This window comes from Mirounga angustirostris, unplaced genomic scaffold, assembly GCF_029215605.1.
Source record: "Mirounga angustirostris isolate CCGP_5_RB_7025 unplaced genomic scaffold, mMirAng1.0.hap1 SCAF_4, whole genome shotgun sequence".
NCBI classification, from domain to species: Eukaryota; Metazoa; Chordata; class Mammalia; order Carnivora; family Phocidae; genus Mirounga; species Mirounga angustirostris.
The window spans coordinates 28,517,893-28,540,420 of record NW_026991712.1 but is presented as its reverse complement, the minus strand read 5'-3'; the positions used below and the strand labels follow the sequence as shown (position 1 = coordinate 28,540,420).

The 22,528-nt window shown below is 45.1% G+C and overlaps 1 protein-coding gene across 7 annotated transcripts in view; it reads right to left on the bottom strand.

The window, feature by feature from the left end:
• Positions 1 to 629: 629 nt before the first annotated feature.
• SYBU (syntabulin) overlaps positions 630 to 22,528 on the bottom strand; it is a 114,997-nt gene continuing 93,098 nt past the window's right edge. For 6 of the 7 annotated variants that reach the window (XM_045896026.3, XM_045896027.3, XM_054512505.2 and 3 more), the window contains 4 exons: positions 12,178 to 12,280; positions 5,807 to 6,010; positions 4,191 to 4,340; positions 630 to 2,653 (listed from right to left, as the gene is read on the bottom strand). In XM_045896026.3, the coding sequence (XP_045751982.1) occupies positions 1,543 to 2,653; positions 4,191 to 4,340; positions 5,807 to 6,010; positions 12,178 to 12,280 (1,568 nt within the window). In that variant the 3' untranslated portion in view covers positions 630 to 1,542. The remainder of the gene's footprint in view (positions 2,654 to 4,190; positions 4,341 to 5,806; positions 6,011 to 12,177; positions 12,281 to 22,528) is intronic. The other variant, XM_054512504.2, reaches the window with a different exon arrangement.

The following is a 22,528-nucleotide window of genomic DNA, read 5'->3' as shown; positions in this document are numbered from 1 at the left end:
TGCCTAGCACCCAGTAAGTATTTGTTGGATGAATTAATTCATTCAAAGGCTATTTTTAGAACCCCTACTATGTGCCACATACTGTTCTAAGTTCTTGATATACATCTGTGAACAAAACAGGACACAGATCCTACCCTCAGAAACCTAATACTTTAGTGGGAGAGATGGGCAATAATCAAGACAAGTAAATCAAGTAAAAATACAGTATGTTTAAAAGTGGTAAGTGCTAGAGAAGGAGAGTTTCTGGGTGCAAACTTAGGATAGTCTCATCTCTTTTTCCCTTTACAGTGGAAAAAACATTTGCTTTGCAGACACTTGAAATCCTGGCTTCTAAGGTAAACCATGGAATTGTGAGTGGTTTACCTCTTTGGGGTTTAGCTCCCTTATCTGTAAAATAGAATAATACCCACCTCACAAATTTGATGTGAGGAATAAATAAGGTAATATACATCAAATATTATCTCGTCCTTCCCAGCCACCCACCCTCACCCTATTATTCCAAGGGGACGAAGCACACGGTATTAGCATGTTCTCCCTCTCTGTAACCTTAATATGCAACCCAACTTTTTTTGCAAATACTCAACACATCCTTAGCGCATAAACATATGAACAAACAAGTGTATGGGTAATTTCAGAGCAAACAATCAAAGCTACTTTTATTCAGAAGCAATGCTTTTTTAAAGACAGTAGGAAACCCTCCCGTTTCTTTAATAATTTTCCCCTTCTCATTTCTTAAGTTAATTCCATTTTTATAGACCCCTATTGACAAAGAAGAAAGGATCTATCCATTTAGTCTTTCTTACCATATACAGGAGTAAAACTAAACAGATAATTATTTTATAGGAGGATAAAACATTTATTTAAATGGAAACACTAATCTTTATTTTCATCATGCTGAAGTGTGTTGTGGTTACAATTTCCAATAGAACGCTATATAATAAGCAAAAAATAAGTTAATACATAGTAAACTTACATACAGTTTCATCAATTAACAGGTTTAGGAACAAACAAGCCATTTTCCGACTCTGGAGCTACATTTAGTAAAAAACTGCGAACACTCAAACCTTATCAACCCCAAGTAAGACACTAAGGAGCTATTCAAGACTTCTTCAAACCAATTACACGAATACAGTTTTATTTTTGGTTACAGTCCCCTGCTGTGCACAAGACCACTGGAATGCTGTAACAATTACACATTTTAAAAGGGCACAAAGCAAAGCAAGGAGCTAACATGCCAGCCTTACAGAAGCTGTCCTGAAAGTGCAAACTCTGCATTTTCTCTTCCTGAACCACTAGGATAAGCACGGGTACCTCGGACGACACGGCAGGGTCAGGAGCATGCTTTCTCTACCACTGGTGGGACATTTAACTTGAACCACGTCTCCATGCCTTTGAAGATACCTCCAGTTTTAAACAGTGAACAGGTGTCAACTAAATATAGTGCAAATCAAATACCGAGGAGCAAAACGACAGACTAGAGACCGCCCCAGGTCGACCCGCTGTCTCCCCGCCGGGCAGCACGCCCCACGGGACAACTTGTCTTCAGGTTTTGCCGCGGGAGGCGCTGCGGCGGAGCGAATGCAGGGCGACCACACAGCAGCCCCGCAGCAGCGCGCCGATGTTGTAGACGGGATCGGTCGCCCCTCTCTGAGTACTGAATGCCCACAGAACCGTGGGCACCACCGGGGCAGCCACGGCCAGGAGATCCACCAGGAAGCTGCTGCTCCAGTACTGCCTCCCGACGGCCCCCCGGGGCAGCGGGCGGACGCCGTCCAGTCTCTCCTCCGTGGAGCCTGCAAAATCCAGCTCTCTCATGAGGCGGTTTGCAGGGGCTTCCGGACCCCCCGCGGCGGACGGGGTCTCCCCGGGAGACAAAAGGATGGCGGAGTTGGGATTTCTTGGCGTTAGATCAACCGGGAATGCGGAGATGCACTCGGGGAAGCTTTGTGTCGAGTCAGCCCCGGGCTCATCAGGGGAGGCTGAGCCCGAGGGACAGGGGTCCTGGAGCTTGAGCACATGCCGAATGAGCTCCGAGACCGCAGGGCTGTAGGGCACCACGTCGGTCTGCACGGCCCGCTCCACCAGCGCTCGGGCCGCTTCCTGGGCCCCGGCCAGGGGGAGGAGCCCGAGGGCCTGGGCCCCGGGGGCTGATCGAAGAAGCTCCGGGTCGGGGGCCTCGGTGGCGGCGGCGGCGGCCGTCACCATGCCATCAAACAGATCCGTGCCGTCGGCCATACCATCTCCCACCAGCAGCTCGCTGCCAGCCCCCTCCTCCATGCCCTGCGCCTCCAGAGACAGCCCATCCGCCATCTTGCCAAAAGGGGCGCTGGGGGGTAAGCTTTTCTGCGGGGAATCGCACGGGAAGTCCAGGCACAGTTCATCCCTCAGAGCGCCGCTGTGCGCCATCTCCATGCTCTGCAGCAGGGACTCCAACTTCTTGTTCTGGATGTTGATGTCCACAAAATACTTCTGAATGCCTTTATCTTTATCAGCCAAGCTGCTCCGCATCGTTTCGATGACCTGTCGGAGCTGTTTGATCTCTTTCCTGGCTTCCTTCAGGGCCAGCTGCGCTTCCACGCGGTGGCACTCTTCCTCAATCCAGTCCTCCCTCATGCGGGCCAGCTGGGACTTGAGCTCCGCGATCTCGCTTTCCCTGCGGCGAGAAGACACGCGCGGCTAAGGGCACGGCTCCTTCGACCGTGCAGACGGCCCTTCGGCCGCGCGGCCCAGAGCCCGTGCTCTTCCCCTTGAAACGCGGAGGCTAAATCACTTCGGAGTTGCCCCTCACACGTATTAGCCAGGAACTGCCCCCCTTAGTTGTAAAATAGCAAAAATGATAATAACTAGACTCAGAATCAAAAATGCGACTGTTTGTTTTCTTCCTGAGTGCTCACTATCTGCCAGGCAGCACGCTAAGTATAGGCATTATCCTCTGTTCAGTACTTAATATTTGAAATTTTGTTACGACATCGCATTAGAGCTTCTTTGCCTGCTTGTACATCCATAGCCTACCCTTTCCTATGTCTACACTTTGTGGAAGGAAAGTTCCTTTCACTTTTAATTACCCATCACAGACAGAAGGCAGGCGGGTTAAGTTATGGCCTGCAGCAGTGTTCTGATCATGTAATAATCTGAATTTTTTTTAAATTAGAAAATGCTGCATGTTGCAAAGACTGTGTGAAAAGTTGATTATTCTGTCTCTTCTCAAGGTAAGAGGATGTGGGATCCATCCTACACTGAAGAAAATCCATCCCACTGTTTTAGATCCCTCACGGGACCCTATCTCAAGATCTTTGTCGAAAAGTTCTTCCTGACATACCATTTCTTCATAGTCGATGTAAATACAAGTCCTCACATTCTCAGTGGATATGAAGACCAGGCAGTGAGGATCCTGATATATATGAAGGGATGGTGTCAGTTTTGCTTCTCTTAGTTTAGATCTGAGTGTTCTCCAGTTCAGTGCCTTCCCATGCTTCCCTGCCATGAGTGCTCAAACCCTCCCGTAGATTCTCAAATCATAAACAAAGACTTCCAGAAAGTAAGGTCTGACTCATGCTATCCTCACCCCGAGTTCACAGCTACCCTGGTCAGAGCTCTGTCCGCTATCCCAGAATGTTCCAGGGGAAAATCATTAAGCAGAAAATCTGGCCTGCCCCAAGATGTCAAAGGTCTTTTCTCTCCTAGATAAGATCTCAGAAGCATGGGCTGTTTTTTGGTTTTTGTTTTTTTACTTTAACACTTAGCCAAGAATAATGAACCTCTTCCTTCAGCACAGAAATAGCTTGCAGGAATCACACAATACACACGGCCATCCACGCTCTCAGAGAGATAAACAGGGCTTAATAGGGCCCCCGTGTGTGACCCTTTCTGCTGGAAGTATGGGATTGTTCCTGTGAGTGTTCCTGCCATTTAAAAATAGCCACGTACACACCCAACACTTCATGTCAAAGCCGTACACACCCAGAAAAAGTAGGCGGCCCGCTCTAACCTGAGAGGGTCCCCTGAACTCCTGAAACACCAAATCATGCAGGAATACGAAAGGGCTCTTTTGAAAGACCGGTTTAGGGAATTTGGCAAAAATTCAAGGAAATCATTTTTCTTCTTTTCTATTTCTCTAGAGTGTGGACTTGTATTTCACTTTATGGAAAAAGAAACCGCCCTAAATCAGGGTGAAAGGAGTGCAGGTTCACCTTTCATAAAGTCGGCGCTCAGATTCCTTCAGCTTGGTCTTCAGGTGCCTCACTGTGACCTCTTTCTGCTGCAGAGGAGTCAAATATTGCTCTGGATTTGGGGGCTTGACACCATGATTTTCACCACAGGACATGTACCTTCCAGAGCGCCTGAAATAATCCAAGCAATGAAATGTTACGTCTTCTGTAAAAAAAAAAAAGTTAAGGCGAAGCTAACAGCTTGAGAAGGGATGGCGGCCGCGCGCTGGGGTCTTACAGCTCGAGAACGCGTGCTTCCCTTGGGAAGGGCGACTGGACTCTACCTGCCATCTCAGGACTGCGCATTACTTGGGAGACTGTGGGGAGGGTGTTTGTGGAGAGGGTGGAGACAGTGGAGAGGGAGAATTTTCTATGGCTTAGGAATGACCTCATACAAAATAATGCACAATTGTGCATGGGCCTGCCTGTGGGTTCAGAGTACAACACTGTTAGATCAGAGGACAATGAGCCGGGCGGGCGCAAAGGAAGGCCAGCAGCGAGACGTCCTGACTTCCCACACAATGTGCCACTGCCTAACATTCTGATTGTTAGGAGCTGGATTCAAAAGGTTCCGAGATCAATCCCCGCTGTGAGGGGGCCCATCTGGAGGAAAGTTTCCTTCTTCCAAAGCGAAAAGGCTACTCCACCGTCACCAGAGTGCCCTGGGTTCGAGAAAACGTCCTGAGCTGGAATGTCAGCCCCGCTCAGGCCTGGCCAAGTGCTGGGCATCCCTGCTGTACGAGGGCTGACAAACGAGAATGGCCACCCAGGAGGAGGAAGACTGAGGAAGGAGGGCTGGCAGCTTCCTCCCTGACTCTGGAGCCAGCCCAGGCCGCTACACTCGCCCTGCTCCCCCATGAGCCTGCGCTCCATCCAAGATGGCCTGTGTCCAGCTCCCAACCTTCTAGTGCTCCTATTGGGCCCCCTTGGTTGCATAGGTCCTTTTTTCCAGAACCTCCCGCCCTTCCCCGCCCCCCACCGCCCCGGGACCAATAATTCCTTGCTTGACCTTCAGATTTTGTTTCAATGTCATTTCCTCACAGAGGCCTCCTCTGATCCCTCCAGACTGAGCTGGATCCCCTCCTGACCTCTTAAATATACATACAGCAACAGGTACTCGCAGAATAACCTGAAATGTGTTTTTGTCATTAGACGAGCAATGTCTTTGGTATCCTCCGGGCAGTAAGCACAGGGACCCTCTCTGCCGTTCACTGTCCCATTCCCAGTGCTCTACACGGTGCCTGGCACAACGTGGTACTCAACACATATCTGATGTTTGAATGAACGGTGAACACGAGAGTGAGTCTTTCCTGTTCTGAGGGAAAGGTGTAGGTCCCTCCTACTGCCCTGTGCCACTTTTCCTCCCTGGCCAGTCACTCCTCGGACTGCCGAGCCTTAGCAGAAACTGCTTTGTGTTCTTTCTGCAGCTGCCCTTGAAGGATTCGCTGAGTGCAGGAAAGGAAAGAGAAGTGACTTACTACAGAGTAAGGCAGGCGCTCGAGAGTTGCATACCTTTTTTTTTTTTTTTAAGTGTTTGAAAGAAAACTTACCGAGGAGGGCAAACTCTGAACTGGGAGCTGGAGATGAGCGGCACTCACCTCATGACTGGGCTGCCGTCGCTTCCTTTGTAGGAGCCGGAGTTGCTACTACTTGGGGAGGAAGGCGCGTAACTGGGATGGATGTTAACGGGACTCAGCTGATTCCTGCACAGCATGGACAGAAAGTCCTTCTCCCGTGGGGAGGGTGGGCTGTTGCCAGACTTGTATGACGAAGCTCCATTACTCCGCCCATGGGGACCTCGGCTGGGAGAAAAGCATGTAAAATGTTCACATGCTTGGGGCGACCAGGGCTCAAATGCTAATACTTGGCTCCGGCGTAAGGCTAGTTACAACTAAGGAAAGCCAATGTACAGAGTTGAAAGGGCAACATAATTACTTATTGCAAACTGTCCTTACCAGCAGCCATCTTCCCACCTGCCTGAGATTTCTTTCCTCTGCCATGAGCACAGGCAGCCTCACCCTCTGCCATTCGTGCACATGGTTTCTGACCATAAAGCTGGTTTTGGATTAATCTCAATGCTTGTTAAGAGCTCAACCCACATTGATTTGGTTGAGGTTCCCTTTGAAGGCTGTTCCAGTACACTTGTTTCAGCTTAAACATGTTTGGGTTCGGTTCATGTTGGGGTCAGAAAACTAGGATGGTTCATTTGGAGTATGAGGAAAAAGGGGTTGTTGCCCACAAAGGAGGAAGAGAAAAGAGGACAGATGAACATAACAAATGTCTCAAGCCTATAGTTTTAACCACCTCTTTTCTTTCCTTTTCTTTCCATGCTCCAATGACTGAACACAACCTTAATCATTTAACTGCTGAAATGTTGTAACAGCCCTCTCCTGGCTCCCTGGCCAGTCATCTTGCCCCCTCAGCAAGGAGGCTGATTTTCTGGCTGGAGTGGCCTTTCTAAAATGAAACCGGATATCACTGTCTTCAAAGCCATTCAATGGCTCCCCAGTGCCTCATGAGGTCCAATCCCACCTCCCAATCCAACCCATCCTTTACCACTCCTCCCTCTGTATTCCAGAATTCCAAACAACTTACAGTTTCCTGATGACTCACGCTCTCCAGCACCTTTATGTTTTTGAACTTATAATTTTCTCTGCCTAGAACATCCTCCTGCTCCCCACCCTAAGCCTTGGGATATTTCCAACTTCGAGACCAATGGGAGCCTACTCCAAGCAGCCTTCTCTGGCTTCTTCCTTCTCTAGGCTTGTGTGCATGTGGCTCCTCGGTGGTCCCTAGTACTCTCTGCAAAAGTCCATTCTGGAATTTATCTCGTGGCATCACAACCCCACACTGTGTGTCCTTCCTGCCAGATGAGGGCATTTCCAGGGCAGGAGCACAGTCTGTTCTGTCCCCACTGCTTCCTGGCACATGCTGGGAGCTCCCGAAACGATGACTAAATGGATAAACTGGGTCTGAGCCCTGGCACCACCACTTACTAGGAACTTAGGCAAGTAAGCTACTTAATACACAGGGACCCATAATAACCTTTCTTGTCTTCCTCACAGAGTTGATATGAATCAAAGAATGCATGTGAGTGCATCTGATAAGATGTGAAAGGCAATTCAGCTGTAGGATATTATTACAGGATCAACTGGTTTGGGCTTCCCTATCCATCTAGGTCCCGAGATTTGACACCCACTATGTAAGGAAGCCACCTGAGAATGTTGAAATTACTTAAATAGGATAAAAGTTCGGTGTCAGGAATATTTCTTGATGACATTACAAGAAAATAAAAGAGAACAAGATACGTGTCATACAGAAACACTGCTTTTTGACCATCCCCTCTTCGCAATTTCGATGACAGCTGCATCCGACAGACAATCTCAAGGAGAAACGCATGCAAATGTGAGCGTGCGTGTGGTATAGATGTACTTGGCTCCGAAACCGCACTCACTTAAAACCAAATGCAATTTCAACTAGCTGTCAACCCAGGAAATCACATATAAATGAAACATCACCAAATTCTAAAGTTAAAAAGTTCTTTCCTTTTGAAGTCACCCAGATAGACTCTGCCTCCTTTTTGTGAGAAGGGGACACTTTATATGGAACAGATGGGCTGATGGCTTTGTGACAGACCAACTCCAGCAGCCAGTGGTGCTGGGCTGAGCAGCAGAAAAGAACACGGGCTCTGGCTTCGATCTGCTTCTCCACACTTCACTTCTGAGCCTACTCCAGCCGGCCTCCCTATTTCTGAATGTGACAGTGAGACGTATGCAGGGTTAACCACCACAAGTCAGGACGGAGAGTAAAGAGCTAGCCCTGAGTTTGACCTGGGCAATTCTCTTCTGAGTCGACCTTCACCAACGACCTTCTGAGACCCCAGCCCTGTTCCAGATGCTTTAGGGGCACATACTTCATTTTGACCATCATGCTATAAAGCTGGTACAATTATTACCTCTCATTTACATTACGTGGACTAGTCAGTTATGTGACGTAACTGAGGTTCAGGGAAAAATCTGGTCCAAGAACACACAGCCGAACGAAGATCTAAATACAGAGGTTTTAATTCTACAGAAATGTCTCCTTCCTACTTTACACAAATAGGAGATATTATTCGGGGCTTGTAAACAGGTATGTTAGGTGCTGGCTATGGATGTGGTTATTACCTGAAGAATTCACCACTGACTTTTACTGCAGTGCAGTCACTAAGATACAAATGAAATTAGATGGGTATTTTGAAGAACTCATCTGCTATACTGAATAAAGCAAAATCTCTTCAAGTATTAAACATTACTAAAGTACAGTCAAATCTTCAAATATATTTCAGGAAATGAGTGGTTAGACCATAATAACTGACTTTTAAAAAAGAAACTACATGCTTAAAAGTATCAGTCCTGTTCCTTACATTTAGTTCAGTTCGAATGCTAGCACATAGGGGTAAAAAGTCATTGCAAAACATTTTCAAGAAGAGGCCAGGGTTCCATGTTTGCTGTGGCCATGGCCAGGCAAACCCCATGCTACCTTCCTCAGCCCACCCTAAACCCCTTGGTCTGGTGGACAAGAAGAATGCAGTCCACAAAGAAGAGACAGAATTCTGCTGACCCTGTCCCTTCCTGCACACTTGAACACAGTAAATGGAAATGAAGAGAAAGAGAAGGGAACCTTACAAGGGGTCCAGGTGAATTTCTATCTGCCCCCCCCCCCCCGCCCCCGACGTTGTCCTTTACTTCAAGGCAACATTACTATCATTGTCATCACCATGATTACTGTTATGGGCTCAATGGTGCCCCCCCCCAATTCATAATGTGGAAGTCCCAACCCCCAGTCCCTAAGAATGTGACTGTATTTGGAAACATGGCTTTTAAGAAAGGTAATTAAATCCAATTAAATCCTATTCCAATTTGACTAGTGTCCTTACAAGAAGAGGAAACGTGGACAGAGGCCCAGAGAAAGGTTCTGTTGTAGAAGCAGAGATAAGATGGCCATCACTAAGCCAAGGAGAGAGGCTTCCAAAGAAGCCAATCCTGCTGACACCTGGATCTTGGACTTCTAGCCTCCAGAATTGTGAGAAGGTGAATTCCTGCTGTGTGAGCCCCCCAGCCTGTGATATTTTGTGATGGCAGCCTGAGCAAACTAAGATGATCATCATCACCACAGTCATCATCTTCATTATTATGTCCATCGGTATTATTTTTATCAGTACTAATGAAAATATTCATTTATGACCCTTTTACAAAATTCTGGGCACCATGTTAAGCACTCATACATTAGCTCATTTAACTCAGTGAGGTGGATGACACTATAACCCCCATTTTCCAGAACAATAAGGCTCGGGGCTCTGGCTCATGTACATAATAAGTAATGGAGGATAAACTCAAGCCCATGTCTGACTCCACATTCCAAATTTTTTTTTTTCCTTCTCACTTCTATCTGCCCTTGGTCAGATTAGGATTTTAGTTTAAGAAAGAGAATTCCTCAGGGGTGCCTGGATGGCGCATTCGGTTAAGTGTCCAGCTCTTGGTTTTGGCTCAGGTCATGAACTCAGGGTATTGGGATTGAGCCCTCAGCTCAGTCTGGAGTCTGCTTAAGACTCTCCTTCCTCTGTCCCTCCCCTCTCTCTCTCTCTCTCTCTCTAAAATAAATAAATAAATCTTTAAAAAAGAGAGAGAGAGAGAATTCCTCAGAAATGTCAGCAGAGTTGGTCTTCTGTAAGAAGAGATCATTTGCAAATCTTTAAGTTTTGTTTTTAAAATCCAATCAAAAATATTCTCACCAACTCCACCTGTCATTTATTTTTCCCACCCCTTCACCAAATGTTCCTGCTCGCCTTCCTCCCAGGAGCTAATTCTCCACAGAGAAAATTCATTTATTATAGGAGGAGCAAGCCATTTAAAAGGATCAGAAGCTATTATACAGTTTGGCAAGGATACCCGACCCATCTCGAGGAGTCGCCCTCAATGCATCATCCTGTAGAACAAAAATTATGTGAAACGCCTGAGATATCCCATCACAGAAATCTACTGACTGTGCTCTGTGCCTGGGCCAGATTAAAAAAAAAAAAAGTGAGGATAATGGATAGAACACTGCCAATTCCAATTTTCCATCTATTATGCATGTATCTGATTTGCACATAATTCTATTTAGCTATTTTATGTTTAACATCAATTTTTAGTCACTTGGAGAAACCACGGATTCCAGACTAGATGATTTTCTCTAAGTCACTCAGTATTGTTGACATTACCTTGGAATTTAACCACAAACACAAATCCTTTTGAGATGCTTAATAAAATTGGCTTCTTTGACAGGCCATTTCTTTTTTCTCTTGCTCTCTGTTCTTTGGTACTTGTACTATAGGTATGTGCCAATTTTCTTGAATGGGTTAGAAAAATGGTTTATTCTCAGAGCAAGCCACAACTGATTTACACAGAAAATGTTTATATTCATATTCTGTGATCCCAGAGGTACTTTATATCCAAAGTAGATTGTGTTTGGGGATAGAAAAACTGTGCTTTTTCATTGTGGACTTCACTCTTTTGTCACAGGTTTGTCTGGCTTCAGCTTTATTTTTAACAATAAAACTGTGCACTAGGGTGTCTCAGAGGTCCCTTTATAAACATCAGCTGAATGTTCTGCTTATTGAAGAGACATGGAAAATATTTGCTTGTTGAATCCTGGGAATCCAAGTTTTTAGAAACTCATCAGTTTTTCTCCATGAAGGGACCTTAAAAATTATGTGGTCCAACCCTCTTTTTACAAACTTGGACACTGTGGCCCAGGAAAGTCAAGTGATTTGCCCAAAATCTAAAGACAAATCATCCTCAGAGGTCTTGCTTCTCACTCCTTTGAATTGTTCGGGTCCCTGGCTCAGAGCTCACTGTATCACACACGTCTCCTGGAACCACCCCATCCAAAACATACCGTACATCCCATTACTCTCAATATCCTTTCTCTCTGTGCTTTTGAAAGTAATTATATTATGTATTTATTGTCTTTCTTTTCCTGCTAGAATGAATATAATTTCCACGAAGTTTTGTTTACTGCCATATCTCCAGAACCTCATAGTAGATGCTCAATAAATACCTGTTGAATGAATAAAGTCACGGATAGCAGGAGAGAATCCTGGGCTTACCACCTTTCCCATCAAATGTGAATGACAGCTTATGATTTCCCACAGTCCCTCTCTTCTCCCAACCCAAATCCATGGTGAACATCTGTTGATACTTGCTAAGCTCCAAGCACGGACCCACACTTTATGCGTATTAGCTAATTTAATCCTAACAATAAACTCTCTGAAGTGGGTATGACTATAGCCCTATTTTAGAAATGAGGAAACTGAGGCACAGAGAAGTTAAGCAACTTGCTCAGGGCCACACAGCCTGTCGATGATAGAGCTGGCATTCACACCCAGGCAGCCGGGCTCTGGCATCTGCATCCGTAGCTATTCTGCTCTAATGCCTCCTATGGCCGTGGCCACCCGTCTATGAGCTTTATTCTCTTTTCACCCCTTCCCCAAGTGAATGCTGGGAGGAGTCAGGGCTCACTATCTCTTTCACGAGGATAAAAGGCAAACTCAGCTAGAGGAAAGAAATGGTGAAGTCAGAGGCTTCACGGCTAAGAGATGATAGATTCATGAAGGGGAGGCAGGTAGGAAGTGCAGACTGCTAGCCTGATACCAGGTGAGTACACAGGTGAGTGAGGGAAGGGGAAGGGAGAGAGGGATGACTGGCCACACAGCCAAGGACCGGATGAGAGAGGCCGGGCGGGCACACCCTGGCCAAGCGCTGTGAGCACCTTGGTAAGACAGTGAAAAGTTCCGATTGCAAATCATTACGAAAAGCAGAACCTGCTCACTGAATAATAACAAAATATGAACTGACAGACATCCAGGTGGTTCCGCAGAAGCATAGAGTACAGGTAAGTCACCTGTGTAAAGCCTCTGACTCATTACAGAGCAGGAAACGGTGCCTACTTGCGTGAAAAAGAGGACCGCTTGCTTCCCGCCGCAGACATATGGACCTCAGGGGCCGAAATGCTGCCCGTGCTGCTCGAGGAGCTAAAGTCCGCTTCACTACCTGAAAAACAAGGGGGGTGGGGGGAGAAAGGCATGAGGGAAAGGAACGTGACAACACGCTGGCCACTTCCCTGCCTGGCCGGGCCCCCCTTCCCGGCTCCCGCACGGGCACACTCTAGCTCGGCAAGTGGCAGGATTCCAGAGCCTCCTGGCTCTCAGCCCTGTCCTCAAAGCAAACAAGAGAAGGGGCGAGAACGACGACATCATTTCATAAACACAGCGCAGAAGCACAGCGAGGCTGATTTCATAAAGACCGATCCTCCGGCGGACAATCCACACGGGCCTCGGTGGGGGCAGAAGCGCGCGCCTCGCCCTGTGCGTCCGCGTCCGGGGCCCTCCCTCGGCGACAGGCGCGCGGCGACCCAAACTTCAGGCAGAAGGAAAAGCATGCTTGTCCGTCCCAAAGCCAGTCTTCCGGGAAAGCTTATCCTGGGGCTCCTGCAGTCGGCTCGCCGTGCTTGAATCTGGCCCGTTAGGGACGGGAGAGAATCAGCCAGTGAGAAGCGGGGGGGAAGAGCGCCTGGGCCCCAGGTAAGGGCTTGCACCCGCGCGGTCTGGTGAGCGGCTCTGACTGCGGCCGGTTTCTCTAGTAAGAACACAACCTTCACGAAGAGCCGGAATTGAACATTTCCAAACAGGCAGCGACAGAGATGGAAACTGCGGGTTATCCTGATATGTGACATTTTAGTTGCAGGGATGGGGAGGGAGGTTGTTCATTAGTTTACAAAAATCACATTACATTTTGAGTACAGACTACAGATTGTTATGTAATTAGAAACATGCTGTGTGGCAGAATAATTAATACAAATTCATTTCTAACAAAAAAATACATCGTTCTGAAATGGTAGTAACAGAACTATTCCATGGATTGCCTGGGGGAGTGAAGGAGTGTGGAAGAGGCCAAAGAGAACAAGTGGGAAGAAGGAAGAGAGGATTTTTTAAAAACGTAGAAGTCCATATGCTTTTGGAAAACTAATCTAGGTATACGATTTTATTTGACCTTCTCTCCCAACTCCTACAACAGTTTGTGACTTTTCTGGTCTAGAACCCAGAGCCAGCTCACATTTCTGGGTTGAGGGAAATAGGAACAATCTAAATCCTTTGAGTTTCTAACAAGCAGTGAACAATAATTATCATCACAATAATAACTATTTATTGAGTGCCTACTAGGCACCAGGCCCTCTAGGACATATTTTCTATTCTTTGTATCTGTTAATCTTGACAACTCTGTAAGGCAGACATTAATCTCGCTATTCTACTACTGAAGAAATCAAAACCAAGATGATAGATGTCCAAGGCTTGTGGGGGACAAATCCTGGTCAGGACCAAGTCTCCACGCCACTTCTCCCCGTACCATGCTGCATCCTCCGGAAAGCAGTGGGAAGAAAGAAGGGCACCAAGGAGGTTCCTGGATACACTATATACTCCCATCTCCCTAACGGCCAAGATGACCCATTGGTACAAGATGCAGCCAGACTGGCCCACTGGTGAACAGATCCTCTCACTGACAGGTTTTATTAGTTTTGCTAGAAGAAAAGACAATGGCGAGGCAGAGAGAGAAAAATCCCTTCCCCGGCTCCCAGGACCTCTCTGGAAGTTCAGCCTCTTCTGGGAAAGACACCAAAAATGACCCCTTAGCACATGACAGCAGTGAATCCTAATTCCCAGAAGAATTCCGGAAGAATTAGGGCGGCAGTTTATCAGGACTGAGAGTGGCTATTCCTTCTGGATTTCAGAGACTCTGTCTAATGTTGTAATGAACTCCCCAATTGTAATTAGTTGCCTCTGAGTAATGCACTGGCTAAACTTTAGTATTTTACAATCACAAGGATTCAAGATTGGTAGTGCTATCCAGCAATATGCTAGTCCTGACAGCCTAATTCCACCAGCCTCGTCTGTTAGTAAATTATCAGGTTGGTTATTAAGTGATAAAGGCAGCCAATTTTCAAAAAATAGATGCAGTGGTTGCAGCCACCAGGTTTGAGATATTATTTTCTAGCGTAAGATTATGACTCTGAAACACTCAATTTTCATTCCTTAAAAGAAACGCAAAACCCTGTCAATTATAACTTAACTGCCTGAATAAAAACAGAAATTCTAGAACAGAAACAGACCAGACAACTGCTGAAAATCCATCGTTTCCTCAGGACGCCTTTGATCTGTGCTAATTACGTACCCTGAACTGAAGGGACAAGTTTGCTCTACACTTTATTGCTACTGGAACTCGACGTATTGACTCTTACGTATGGGCTGGGCCCAAGTTTGTTCCTATACTTCTCCAACTCACCTTCTGAAAGAGGTTAGGAGACTCATTCAGGGTACCCAGCAGCGGCAATCAGGACTGAGTCATAGGAGAGAGAAAAACATCTGTGCTACTTAGGCCATTTCACTTTGCTATGTTTTATTTATTTTTTATTTTTTATTTTTTTAAGATTTTATTTCTTTATTTGAGAGAGAGACACAGAGAGAGAGGGAACACAAGCAGGGGGGGTGGGAGAGGGAGAAGCAGGCTTCCCGCGGAGCAGGGAGCCCAATGCGGGGCTCGATCCCAGGACCCTGGGATCATGACCTGAGCCAAAGGCAGACGCTTAACGACTGAGCCACCCAGGCCCCCCTCACTTTGCTATGTTTTAAAATATATTTCCAGTTTGGTTAATGCAAGGTAAAGTCAATACACTCTTTTTAGGGGATACACAGAAATGTCAATTGTACTACATCATCTGATATACATACTCTTACCATTTTTTTTTAAAGATTTTATTTATTTATTTGAGACAGAGAGAATGAGAGACAGAGAGCATGAGACGGAGGAGGGTGAGAGGGAGAAGCAGGCTTCCCGCCAAGCAGGGAGCCCGATGCGGGACTCGATCCCGGGACTCCAGGATCATGACCTGAGCCGAAGGCAGTCGCTTAACCAACTGAGCCACCCAGGCGCCCCTATCTATCTTTTTTTTTTTTTTTAAAGATTTTATTTATTTATTTGAGACAGAGAGAATGAGAGACAGAGAGCATGAGAGGGAGGAGGGTCAGAGGGAGAAGCAGACTCCCCGCCGAGCAGGGAGCCCGATGCGGGACTCGATCCCTGGACTCCAGGATCATGACCTGAGCCGAAGGCAGTCGCTTAACCAACTGAGCCACCCAGGCGCCCATACTCTTACCATTTACTAAGCATGGTAACTAAGAGGAAGACTGGAGGTCTGAAAGCCCCCCGTTCATCAGCTGGCAACAAAGACTCAAGGACGAAGAGGCACTCTCTATTCATCACCTTTAAACCGTGTGTGCAACTGGGTTATTGCTGTGGGGGCTGTAGCTCAACGCTCATCGGTATTATTCAAATCATACAAAGACAGTACCTAACCTAAAAACCTAAAAACACAGGCCCTGCATCAGACAGCACGGGTTCAAATCCCACCACTACCACTCACTAGATGGGGGGGGGGCCTTTAGGCAAGTTACTTCACCTTTCTGCACTTCTGTTTCTAAATCTGTTACATGGAGATGATAATCATGGATTCTGCCTCTTAACGTTATTGTAAGCAAGGAACGTGTGTGTGTGTGTGTGTGTACAAACACATGCATACACACACACAGACAAACATAAAGTACTTGATCCCTTGTAAGGTCTCAATAAATGTTAGCCATTACTCTTCTTCTGCAGGGGTTAAAAAGACTGTTATTACACATTTCCTTTGTAGAAAATTTAGAAAATAGCAGTGATCCGTAGGACAAAATGTAGTCTATTATTTCATAACCAAAAAATAACTAAAGTTAACCTTTTGGTATATAATTACTCAGCATTCCTAGTTAATACATTACTATGTAACTTAATTGCTTTTCTTTTAATATGTGAATATCTTCAAAAATATAGTACATTTGGGGTTTTTTTAGACATATATATTTTTAAGATTTATTTATTTGAGAGAGAGAGAGAGCAAGGGGAGGGGCAGAGGGAGAGGGAGAGAGAAACTCAAGCAGACTCTGCACTGAGTGTGGAGTATGAAGCAGAGCTGGATCTCACAACCCTGAGATCATGACCTGAGAGGAAACCAAGAGTTGGATGCTTAACCGACTGAGCCACCCAGGTGCCCCTACGTTGTGTTTTATTAAATCAATGAGTATATAGGCTATGTTCAATTTTTCTATTATTAGTAACAAACAGCATGTGCCAGAAAACATCCTAAGCATATTTACATATTAACTCATTTATTTCTTACGATAGTACAGACCCTGTGAGGTTGGGACAATTATCAGTCCCTGTTAGAGATGAGGCAGAGAAGTTGAGTGACATGCACAAGGTGATACAACTATCAAGAAGTGGAGGCAAGACTTGTACCAAGGCCAAGAAGACTCCCCGCTGACGGGAGCCCAACGCAGGGCTCGATGCAGGGCTCGATCCCAGGCCCCTGAGATCATGACCTGAGCCGAAGGCAGACGCTTAACGACTGAGCCACCCACGTGCCCCCTTGTCTGCTATTCTTTAGAATAAATGCCTCAAAGACTGTTTAAGCCAAAGGATATGCTCAATTTCAAGAAATTTAATATATATTGCATCATACATATTTTCGGATGGCATTAGCCTAAAACAGTTTTTGTGCTAAAGAACGTGTTTGCCTCTGTGTGCTGTGTGTAGATACCCGAATGCAAATCTCTGATGTCACCGAGAATATTCCGAAAGAGCACAGGACACGATATTTGGCCGTTGTAGACTTGTGTTTGAACAGCTGAAGGGAGTTTTAAATGCCTAAGTTATCCTCATCGATACTGTCTCCGATTAGCTGCTGGAGTTGGTGGAGCAGGATTCCAGGACTGAAAGGGGTGGATGAACTTGCTGACCTTTACCTCATGATGCCCATGTCTTGGTGACTACACGTCCTACAGCAAAAGGCATTCTCCAGCCAGTGAGCTCTGATCCCTGGCCTCCAGAAGCTCTGATGGCTTTTGTTTGTAGTACTGCTGGATTCTCTGGAGAGGCATGACTTTTTCATAACATTAGGGTAATAAGCATTCTGTGCATGTGATCGTAAGGCCAGGAATTAGAGAAGGAAGGAAAATTGGAAAGAACAAGGGTATGTGCAAAAACTGATAACTAGACTTATTTTTTTGAAACACTGCCTGCGATCTGGTCTCTTAGGACATTATTATTTTTTGCTTTCAGGAGACTATGGAGTCCTCAGACATCAGAACATGACAAGCCTCTGAAAACAAAGTCTACTAAGCTGTGTTAAGCCATTCTAAACCACTGACTGAAGCAACCCCAAACTTTCCTTTATTCTTTGTCACCACAAAGCTATCAAATTAATTCAGGCCGGCCACCTACATCCCCACCTCAAATAGAGGCAGCAAATTAAAAAAGGAAAAAACAAAAACAAAAACATAGTTCCCTATCCCTTCATCCTCCCCCCCTCCCCCAACACACACACACACACAGATACACAGATCTTTTATTTAAAGGCCTCTAGGGAGGAGAGGAGCCATTTCCACTGAAGCCAAGCAGAGCTATTAAGGAGCAGCTGGGGCAATGGACACATGTAATTACAGAAGACACTATTTACCAAAAAAAAAAAAAAAAAAAGCTTCTCTAAAGTAGATTTGGTGGAACAGACTCTTAGCTGCGAAGCTCTGGAGCACCCAGCCAGTGAATCCAATACATGCTTCACAAACTAAACAGGATTTTTGTTTTAGTTTCTGCAAACTATTCTCTAAAACCCCTATAGGTATTTATCTTAGAAAAGGAATATTTGATCAAAAGATCAATAAACTGATGGAAAATATATACACAGGTTTTCTCGCATTTCAGAACAGAGGTCTTTCTGAAAAACTGTAAATATCATTTTCATTTGTTTCGTAATTTCAGAAAGGATTTATCTTCATTATGATTGATGCTCAATGGATGGAGAACCACCATAAGCTTAAGAGCATATATATATATATATATATATATATATACACACACACACACACACACACAATTAAAAACAAAAGGAAGTTCATATTTAAAGTATTTGGAGAACAGTTTTGTATTGAAAAATCTGACTACATAACGGCAAAACTGCTTATGGGAAAATAGCAGTCAAAGAAAATAATAAACTGAAAGAAAATATTTATAACATATGACACACAAAGGGCCAATCTCCTTAATTTACCAAAAACTCATACAAATTAGAAAAAAAAAAAAACCTAACAGAAAAATGGGCAAAGGACATGAACAGGCAGATAAAGAAAAATAAATGACCAATACATATGAATAGCCATTCAATCTCATATATAGCACTAAAAATGTAAATGTAAACAAGGAGATTTTTTCAGTTACCAGATTGGCAAAAAATTTAAAAATCTAAGTTTGAGAATACTAGTTCTGTTGAAGGTTTGAGAAAAACACTCTGATAAAAGTCAGCAAGAGTGTGAGGAGAAATTTCTCCTGCACATGAGCATCGAACAAACAACCTAAATGCCCATCAACGACAACTGCTGAAGTCAGGTGGTACAGTCCACCTAGGAGAATACCTATCATGACAAGGAGTGACATTAACCTGTACGTGCTGGAGTGAAAACATCTCGAAGCCCTGTTGCTAGATAAGAAAAACAAGATGCAGGGGCGCCTGGGTGGCTCAGTTGGTTGGGCAACTGCCTTTGGCTCGGGTCGTGATCCTGGAGTCCCGGGATCGAGTCCTGCGTCGGGCTCCCTGCTCAGCAGGGAGTCTGCTTCTCTCTCTGACCCTCCCCCCTCTCATGCTCTCTCTCTCTATCTCATTCTCTCTCTCAAATAAATAAATAAAATCTTTAAAAAAAAAAAGAAAAACAAGATGCAGAATAGTGGGGTGTGGCATGTCGGCTTCTTCATAAATAAATCTTTAAATAATATATAACTGGCTCCATGCATAGGACACTTTTTATTGAGAGATAAAAAAAGATCTGTTAATAGTAGTTTCCGTTGGGAATGGGACAGTGGGGATCTAAAGAGACTCTCATCTTCATTTTATATCTTTCTGAGCCATTTGGCTTTTCTAACCATGTGCATATTACTCTTCTTATTAAAAAGTAATAGGATACACTAAAATTATGGACAATTGATTTTTTCTTTGAAAAAGATCTAAATTTTTTAAAGAAAAAGCATTTTATAGTAAAAGCAATCACATCATTTAATGTAGTATTAAGAGGGCTTTGGAGTCCAATCACTTGGGTTTGAATCATGCCTCTTCTACTAACTCTGTAAAGGCTTAGGCAAATTATTTACCCTCCCTCTGCCTTAGTTTCCATATCTGTGAAATGGAGATGAAGATATTAATAGTAAGTATTGTTAAGGGATGGCAGGAATTAGATGAAGCATGCAAAGAAGTTAGAACAGTGCTTGGCACATCGCAAGCACTCAGTCTATGTTAGCTGTTATAATTTCTAGTTAGAACTGCTGGTACAGTGGCTTGAAGGCCAGAGGAGAGCTTTTAAACATCCTTCCCTTAAAAAGCCCCACAATACAAAATGCCTTATCCTACGTCAAGTCAATCCTAAGTCAAACATTTTTACAAACACTCTTTACAAAAGAGTTTTCCTTCAGCCATTTGTCAGTGGAGAGTATGTTTCTATTTTTTACTCTGTGTGTGTGTGTGTGTGTGTGTGTACAACAGACTATGTCTAAAAAAAATCTGTGGTCCTAAAACAAACTCTCCACGGCCTCCTCCAAAAATCTCTTCTTACCAAAGGACACTCCCCTGAGCCAGGTAGCTTTGAAGGTCTGAGACAGGAAGGGAAGGAACATGGGAGAGGAGGCCCAAGAGGACTGAGAGGGTCAAAGATATCTCCATCTGTTCACTCCTTTATCTTGGGCTGGCTCAACTACCTGTCTTGGTAGAAATACAGGGAATACACCTGCCGACCAAGAAAGTAGATGAAAGAAATGATAAAGCAGGCATAAAGAAACTTCAAGAAAGCAGGGGGAAGTGAATGTATCTGACAGGAACCCAGGATACATCTAGTCTCCCTTTGCATCACCCCCAGGGAAAATTAAGACTATGCATTGGCCAACCTGAGTAGAGTACAGGAAAGACAACGGGTGCTGTTTGGTTTTGTGAATGACCACCCAACTTCCCTGGGCCTGTTCTTTTGAGCAGTAATAAATAAATACGTGTCCCTGTTAATTTACCAGAGATGGCCAAGAAGAGAACGCTAGACAAGAGATCTGTCAATTCAACCCAAGGCCAATCAGGTGCCTCTGGGATCTTCTATCACTGTTGCCACGCACTACCCAGCATCACCAGAAGGAGACGCCAGCCTGCAAAGTCACACACCAACAAGCTCTACCTAAAGAAGGCACTATAAACTCTGGCTTCATCTCTCAGCAGCTATGTGTTCTTGTCCAGGTGATTTTAACCTCGCTAAGCCTTAGTTTTCTTATTTATGTATATATGTATGTACATGTATATATGTTATGTGTGTGTGTGTATATATATATATATATATATTTAAATGATTAATTTGTTTAACAAAAATTTATTGAGCATCTGCCATGTGTTATGTGTCAGGCCCCGCTCTAGGTGGATAGCAGTTCCTATCTTGGAGGGTTGTTGTGAAGTTGAAATAAATAAAAAGTGAAATGCTTGGGAAGTGCTTGACCGGCTCATAAATACTCATTTTATAATTATTATTAACAACGCAATGATTCCTAAGCCTTACTGTGCCTAAAGATCATCAGGAAAGTTAAGTACTAGTGCAGATTTCTGGGTAACGCTCACAAAAATTCCAGTTCAGAAGGTGTGGGGGTAATCCAGGAATCTGCATTTTCAATAATTACCACAGATGACTATGTGGCCTGTGGTCACAGACCACACTAAGGAGGAGAGCGCCAAAGATAAAGAGCGCATGGAATCTTTCTCCAGGTCCAGTCAGATTGCAAGGACTTTTGTCAACGGGAAGTTGAAGGTGAGTGAGCAGAAGTTGAGGTGGACCAGCCATCACCTTTGTCAAGGACCAAGCACTCAGAAGAGAAGAGTCTAACTTTCAGAGTGGCTTGCCCCCTCACAGCTCTCCCTTCCTGGGCTAAATCCATCTTCAAAGCATTGGAAGGGGAGACAGGGACATAGAGAAGACAGGGACATAGAGAAGACACACGTTGTTTGAAAACTGGCCCAGGTCCCGCCAAACTCGGGCACACATGTTGTTTGTAAAGCTAGTGGGATACTTAGCATTTGGTCCATGGTTTGAAGTCCTCATAATCCCGTTTTAAAGAGGAGGGACTGGGGCGTCGGGGTGGCTCAGCTGGTTAAGCGTCTGCCTTCGGCTCAGATCATGATCCTGACGTTCTGGGATGGAGCCCCACGTCGGGCTCTCTGCTCAGCAGGGAGTCTCCTTCTCCCTCTCCCTCTGCCCTTCTCCCCAGCTTGTGCTCTCCCTCTTAAATAAATTAAATCTTAAAAAATATTAAAAAAAAAATAAAGAGGGGGGCCTGACCAATTTGAAGCCCGGGGTGTCAAATACCATTCAGCGGAAAGAATCACCTCACAATCTAGCACACTCCCCATCTAAGTTATCCCATCAGCCCTAACTTGCTGCTTTCAGTGTGGTCGATGTATCTCCATGGCTGACATGCTGAACGGCACCAAACAAACCACATAGGCATGCACCATCCCCCACGCGGAATCAGCATTGAGCACCCACCCTTTGGCAGGTGGGCTCAGGGACAACCGTCTCCCGTTGCCTCCCACTGAACAGGTCTGGGGAGGGTTACATCCATCGTGGCCGTGAACTTCATCCTAATTGATTGTTTTGGGAGCCTGGTAATAACAAAAGCAAATCCTCCCTGAAGAATTTTCCAGACTCTTACATATTCCTTATCTTTAATTTCTTGTCAAGTTCACTGAACTGAATTGACTTTCTGCCCCTTTAAAAAATCTAGCTGGAGAGCCTGCCATTTCTATTTAAGGAGAAGTGTTTATCCTGTGTTTACCAAAATGAAGTGCCTGCCCTCTGCTTCTGGCAGGAAAACCTAAATCAGGGAAAAGCAGCCCTCGAGGTGGCGGGGTGGGATCAGAGCAGGGGTGTCACTGTGTGGGAGTTAACAGGGGAGGAAGGAGGTGATGAAGTGGTGGGAGAGAGAAATGGGGACTGACAAGCCGCCAACACTAAAACGTCAGAGCAGGGCTAGCCCTGAGGTCTGTGACTTTAAGTCCAGAGGGTAAGAGAAAAGGAAAGGATGAGTCTTTTTTGAAGTCACCTCATCTTCCACTCCCAGTGAAGTGGTGTTGTCTGCAGGCAGTTC